Source organism: Gavialis gangeticus, unplaced genomic scaffold, assembly GCF_001723915.1.
Source record: "Gavialis gangeticus isolate Ggan-Ray unplaced genomic scaffold, GavGan_comp1, whole genome shotgun sequence".
Classification (NCBI taxonomy): Eukaryota; Metazoa; Chordata; order Crocodylia; family Gavialidae; genus Gavialis; species Gavialis gangeticus.
The window spans coordinates 21,761,709-21,769,064 of record NW_017729031.1 but is presented as its reverse complement, the minus strand read 5'-3'; the positions used below and the strand labels follow the sequence as shown (position 1 = coordinate 21,769,064).

Sequence of the window (7,356 nt, the reverse complement as noted above, 5' to 3'; positions counted from 1 at the left end):
CCGCGAGCTTGGCTTCCCAGCTCCGTGTTGCCCGACAATTAGGAGGGTAATAAAGCTACCCAAAGAGGTTATGGAATCTCTAACCTTAGAGGTTTTTAAGACCTGGCTAGACAAAGCGTTGGCTGAGATGATCTAGTTGAAGATAGTCCTGCTTTGAGCAGGGGATTAGACTAGAATGATCTCCTGAGGTCCCCCAACCCCAATTTTCTGTTTCTATGTGCAGCATGAACGGCGCATGCCCCCAGCAGCTGGGGGGGAATGGCTGCGGCAGTGGCGGCAGGAGCCCAGCAGCAGAGTGGGGAGCTCCTGCAGATGCCTCCGGCACTGTCAGCGGTGCGGTGGGAGGGGTGGCGAGCACCAACCAACCACAGGGTGAACAGGAACTGCCTGCAGATGCCGCCAGCAGTGCCGGCAGCAGGGTGGCAAGCGGCAACTGCCCACAGCTGTCACCGACACTGTGCACCGCCACGCATAGGTGGTGCACGTTCACCCGCATGCACCCCCTACGCATCGCCCCTGATGTGCAGTATCCATTTCTATTCATCTGCATAACAAACTGCTATTAGAAAAGATTTTTCTTGTCTTCTGTTAGTGACTATTGTAGGAAAGAGATAACAAGGAAAAGCACTTAAATGAGAAAGCCTCTGAACCAAACTCAAATTCTAATGCTTGTTTTAAACATAGCAACTACACTGAAGGAAACTGATATTGCACAGGTTAAACTGATAGTAGAATCTGCCCCAGTAAATAGAATTCAAATACCAGGTTCCCATTGTGTCTGCTGGGGAGCCTTATGGTCTGAACTAGAATGCATTAACATTTCTAGAATTTGCTTTTATCTGGCCTTATCTGCCTATATTTCTGGACTTTAGACTTTCTGGATTTCAAACTCTAGACTTCTGGATTCATAATTTATTACTATGAACTCAATAATAAATAAATAAATAAATAAATAAATAGCACCATTGGTTCTAGAGGTCCTTGGCTGCCTTTACTATATTCATCCATTCCCATCCATTGTGCGCCCTAATCCTGTAGTTGTGCACATCTAATTCTGTAAGTCTAACCTTACATCATCTAACAATTTTCGCCTTGGTCATGGTCACCCAGGTGGTCTTCTCCACTCTGGCACCTGGAGGAGCACTTTCTCTGGTGTCCAGATTGCTTCTGTTTTTTCAATGTGGTCCAGCCACTGTAGTCACTGTACTCGAATTTACCATGTCAGAGTTGGATCTCTACACAAGTGATGCAACTCATTATTGGTTCTTATGCACCATTCTTGTGTTATGGGAATTATTCGGTGCACCAAACATTTTCTGTAAAATCTTCCTTTAAAAGATCTACTAATGCTTGTTCACTTGTGAGAAAACCCACATTTGACTACCATAGGTTATACATGGCCTGACTATGGGTTTTATAATCTTGAAACTTAGTTTTCCTTGGGATGAGCTTGGATGACAGGAGCTTGTGTATTGCAAAGTAGGCTCTACTTCCGGCGTCCATTCTTCCTTTATATTATCATACTGTGCTACGATAGAACCTAAATACTTTAAGTGGGGCACCTGCTTAAAATTTACGCTGCTTATTGTTACATGAAGCCCCTGATTTACTACTGTCCTGTTTCCCAGCAGATATTATGTTTTATCCATGTTCACTTGTAGCCCAATTTTCTGTATTTCATCTGTTAGTTGTATGCACATGCTGTTTATGCTCTTCATTCCTTTTTCCAGTGCCAGGTTGAATAGGATCAGAGACAGACCACCTCAATCTGGTTCCAGTTGGGAAGAGGTCCAATTTTCTTCCATAGGTGCTAATTCTGTGTCTTGATTCAGGCATACAAACTTCAGTGAGTTCAATTCGTTTGTTGGGAATTCAGCTAACACAGTCCACAGACTTTCCCTGCGTATGATATCACAGGCTTTCTGGAAGTCAATCAGAAGGAAGGCTTCCACTCATTCCAGTAGACTTTTGATCAGCTCCCTGGCACACCCTAGTTCAGGCAATCACAAAAGAATGGATGGAGCTACTAAAAAAGGTATCATCATAAGGAACCCAATCGTGCTTACTTTAGATAAATAGCACAGCTGACTTCAGACTCTCTGTATGCGTAAGAAAGCCAAAGTCCAAAGCAGTCAAACACGTGTAGCATAGGGAAGTTGCCCCTATGCTGAAAGCATGACTAGGCATGCTTAAACATGGATAGTACGCAGCATGACTTGAACTCTAATATGAGTTTCCAATGTCCCTCAAAGGGTAGGGACATGAACTATCAGGAAGGGTACCTTAGCATGAGTCAGGATGCAAATTTCCCCATTTGTCCATTAACATGAAAAAAACCCAACACAATTGCTACTCCTTTTCTGAATTGTCAAGGAACAAGCAGTTATACATGTGCGTGATACAAAGATGATTTACAAGATCAGTAAGCAGCCTGCAGGGGTCACACAACACTTCCCAGAGTGAAGGAAAAAACACTTCACACATATTCTTTCAAGCAAGAGGCTGATTAAGCACAACAGGAAATTAGAGATGTTCCTCCCAGGAGAACCTGGCACCATAAGAACTGTCTTTGTGAATTACAGATGCGACTGCCTCTCCACATGGCTGGAATATAATGATTCTCTGCCAGAAATAGATGATATTGTGTGAAAGCACAGAGGTAACTAGATTACCCACTCAATGAAAAAGTCCTCAAGATACGGTCGCGTTCTTTTGTTTAATACTGCTGCCTTTATATAACTTTAGATAACTCACTCTAGAAGATAGGGCCAATGAGTCCATCTACTAATTCAGCTTTATTTTAAAAATAGGGGCTACAGAAAGCAAATTAAAAGTAAGCCATTTTGCTGTTAACTTCCCTAGTTTGACCATCATGAGGTGGTGGCTCTATTTTTTTTAAATTGGGCTTTACCAATTTTATAAAAACTCTTCATAAGGTGCACTACATTCACTGTGGAATAATCCAGCAGAAGAGGTCTGCTTAAATATGTTAATTAAATGCTGACAGGAACCCCAAAGAATTCCCATAAAACCAAGACATGCAGACAAAGTATAGGTAATAAGTCCAAATTTGTGCAGGAAAATTAATTTTATTCATATATTTCTGGAGATGATACCTGGAGACAAATAATAATAAATATTCAGTTCCTATCTAAGACTTTTCATCTGAAGATTTCAAAAGCAATAAGATCTCAGGCTCTCTGATTTCCTGTGCCAAATTTCATTTGAGACAATGAAAAACCAACGGGAATACATAGCATATGGGAAGGGAAAAAGAAATTGAAGAGTGATTTACAGCGGGATAAAATGCCCTTTGAAAGGTTAATTTAATTTCTTTCTTTTTTCCTTTTCCTACAGGCTCAAGGCATTTAGGATAAGAGAAGATGGAGATTAAAAAAAAAAAATGTACAAAAAAAATTAATCTGACCAAAAATCATTTTCTCCTATTTTCAAATAATCACCAAAAAAACCACATACATGTCCCTGTTCTAAAATACTGCATGTGTAAAATAGTTTGCTTTGCTCCATTTCAGTGAGCTAAACTTAGTCATGGTTTAAATGGGTGCAGACTTTTATGAATCAGTGGTCACTTCAGCCTTCCACAAACTTTTTTCCCCCAAAATGTCATGTATTGAAGACTACTGGAGTAGGTCATAGTTGCTATATTAAACAAATTATCTATGTACTATCTTGTGGCTACCCCAGGCCTCATTTTGTCAGATGTCCAGTTATATCAGCTTCTTAAAAGATCCAGGAGATCTGACAGTGCTCCTCACAAAACAAGAAGCACTCAACATTTTGAAAAAGCTGGCCTCAATTTTGCCAAGGGAAACACAAGTATAATGCAAGCATCTAATACCAGACATTCAGCTCAGTGTGAGACAAGAAGATGAAATGTAAATATATTTAGGAATTCATCACAGGGTGCAGTTACAGATCATGTATGGTAATATTGATTGTTCAGAAAGAAATGCACAAACCCTTTATTGTTATCCTCTTAAAAGAATAAAAACAAGAATCTAAATCACAGGGGAGATTTGTTTGAACACAGAATGAAAGTTTAGGACCACAGATTGACTGAAAATAAGGAACTAATATTTATTTGGCATGTTAGAATGTGTCTTTGTCAGTGTCTTAGAAATTAAGGCATCATGGTTTGACTGCAAAAGCTCTTCAGTCTCCTATCAAAGCTAAGAAGAATTAAATATACTTACATGTATTCTCTGTGTGCAGAATGCACAGCCGCTGCATTGCTGTAACGCCACAGTACTATTGCTGATGACAAAACATCCAGGGTAGCATCAAACTGAAAGAGATATAAAGTCATTTGCTTTTTTAGACTATTACAGTATACTGTACTTACAGCAATGAATTTATAATACCACTTCCAGGGGACAAAGCATCTCCAAAAAATCATTTTAATGAAAGCAGGATTTACATTCATTAAAATGAACTTCAGCTTTTTACTGTGTATTATTATATACTAGCGTGCATTAGACCTGAACCAGTCAATCAAGGAATTAAGAGCTTTATGTCTGTAATCCACCATTGTGAAGAACTGCTGGCCAAAACAATCTTGTAATCAGTATTAATACCTAAAATACTAATATATTCCTTAACACACTAATTCTAAAAGGAATGACCATTATTTTCAAGCAGTCTAATAATCCATACATTTTTCTTTTAATTTCTTGTTTTTGTTTAAGAAAAGTTGGCAAGGCAACTTTGCAAATATAAAATTTTTAAATTTTACTTTATGCTTCATCTTCAGCAAAATAACTGTACCCCCATTTTCAAAACATAAATACAGTAAAATGTCTGTTATCTGGCATCCCTGGGGTAAGGGGATTGCCAGTTACGTAAAAAATCTGGTTATCTGAAATAACCCGGTTTTCAGATAACGTGGAGCTGGGGGACGTGGGAGGGCAGGGAAGGGAGGGTGGTAGCGGCCACATTCAAAGAAGCAACGACAGCACAGGGTGGTGAGTGGTGGCCATTGCATGCGAGCTTCCCCCCTTACCCCCACATCTGGCCATCTGGCCAGAAACTCTGGTTAATAGAGTATTCGGGAATGGTTAAGTAGCAGATAAGAGAGATTTTATTGTATATTTTTTGCACGTTTTTGTTGTGGTATCTCTGCTCAGAAATGGATCTCTATCACTGCAATAATTCAGATGCAGACAACAAAATTTTTATGAAATACTGCTACTTTCAAATTTATGTGAAAATATGAAAAAGGCTGGACTTCCAAGTTACTTTCCATGTAATTAGAAATAATTAGCTCTACAGATAATCTCTCCTGAAAAAATATTGTCTACCTTCTTATTGACAACTAGTGCTGATTATAAGATGTAGTAATATAATAATCCTGGCCCCATGGAAGTCAATGGAAATTTTGCAATGGACTTTAGTGGTGATAGGATTTCATATCAAGTTTCAGAAATGAATTCTGGGCATCAGATCAAAACCTGAATAAAGACGGAATATACTGCAGAAACCAAATACAGGTGTATATCCATCTTGGTTTTTTCTACAGTATCTATCAGTGTAAGATCTATGCGTAGATATTACCGCACATTAATTCCTAGCAAAAAGAGACCATAAAAACAGACCATCACATTTTGTATTTATCATTTCTAAGATAACATTTGCTCAAGTATTTCTCTAATCAGTCACTGATTTTATTCTACCATGCCTGGGCACATTCATTGGCCAGGAACTTAGACAGGAATACTAGTGGTCACAGTTGAAACAAAAAAGAGTGGAACATAATGCTATAAAGCATATTTATAAAAGTACTTACAGCAAATCCAAAAGATGATGCACTGTACCTCATTATGGAGACAGCTATAAAAGAAAGAACATATTTAGCATAACTGTAAATCTCTTAGATATTTTCTTTTGTCTTGAAGGACTACATTTTGAAAAAAAGGAAAAATGCACAAGTACATAAAAACACATTAGAGTGTTAGTTCATTGCAAGAGCAGGTTGTAACAGGAAGGCTGAGCTTCTTTTGGTTCTCATAAGAAATGACCTGGTTGACAAACTTAGGCAAGAAAAGCCTTGTGCTACAGCAAATGGCATGGTGAGCAGGGATCCTGGCTTTCTCTCTTTAAAAAACTGCAAATTCTCTGATTAAAAGAAAATCGTACATTCTCTAATAAAACCCCCAAAATCTGCAACTAAAATGAAATGCCACTATATATATACGTATCAACTGACCACAATGTTTTATTGATATATTTACAAATTTTAAAGCAATTTGGAAGCCCAGCAGTGTCTCAATCATTGTCATAAAATAAATTCTAAATACCTATAAATTTTGGTATATGATGTTGGGCTTTTTTTATCATGGAAAATTCGAGCTCCCCCTGCCCCCTTTGTTCACCAGGACACAGGTCCAGGCCTCTCACTCCCAAGCCATAGCCTTCCACATGCATGTGGCGCCCTCAGCTTGACCGCCCTCCTCCCGCTCCCCCCAGCCCCTTGCAGTCTGGAACTCTGCCAGCCTGCAGAGAGCTCTTTGCAAAAGTACAAAATCTGTGCGTTTTTCTGTTTAAATGAGAAATTCACATTTTTCTCAGTTAAAAAGGTAAACCCATGGGGGGAGGTCATTTTTCCATGGGAAACAGAAAACCCCGATCCCTGGTGATGAGCCAATAGGCATTTCTCTTTCTTCCAAAATAGTACCAGACCGCTGCTTCAACCTGGCATTGAGGGCACCATGTTTCTGACAACACTACATATCAGATGAGGTTTTAAGTACAGCTGGGTGAAAACCAGAATTTCCATCCCAAGAACATTTCACATTTCTAGAGGTTTTGTTCCTAATAGGAAAAAAAGTCAGAAAGGCAAAATTGGCAGCAGCCCAGAAACTTTAAACACTGTATTTCAGAAGAACCAAAACAAAATTGGCCAGAAGACAGCAAGCTCCTCAGCTTCCTGGCTTGCTTTCTGCTAGGGACTTAGGTAGCCCAGGACGTTGAGCACCTCTTGAAACAGCGCCAGGAGGAATGCTACACACCCTTGGGGTTGGGCATCCTCCCCAACAATCAGCTGAGTAGTGGTTGGGCAGGCAGAAGACCCAAATACGGAAGACTTCCTTCCTGTTACGCTTCCATCAAAAGTTTTGGTGAAACTGACAAGTTTTCTTTAATCACTTTGATTCTATTAAATCAACATATCCGTTAAAATTTCCCAACTAAAGAGCTTTACAGGCACCTCTAATATTTTAATTGTGAATACTGCATATATATATATATATATATATACACACACACACACACACACACACACACACACACACACACACACACACACACACACACACACACATATATATATATATATATATA

At 39.2% G+C, this 7,356-nt stretch overlaps 1 protein-coding gene across 1 annotated transcript in view; it reads right to left on the bottom strand.

The window, feature by feature from the left end:
* TMEM163 (transmembrane protein 163) overlaps positions 1-7,356 on the bottom strand; it is a 290,879-nt gene that overhangs the window by 156,573 nt on the left and 126,950 nt on the right. Inside the window, exons 3-4 of the mRNA XM_019522799.1 lie at positions 5,804-5,847; positions 4,215-4,306 (exon numbers count right to left, since the gene is read on the bottom strand). Of these exons, the coding sequence (XP_019378344.1) occupies positions 4,215-4,306; positions 5,804-5,847 (136 nt within the window). The remainder of the gene's footprint in view (positions 1-4,214; positions 4,307-5,803; positions 5,848-7,356) is intronic.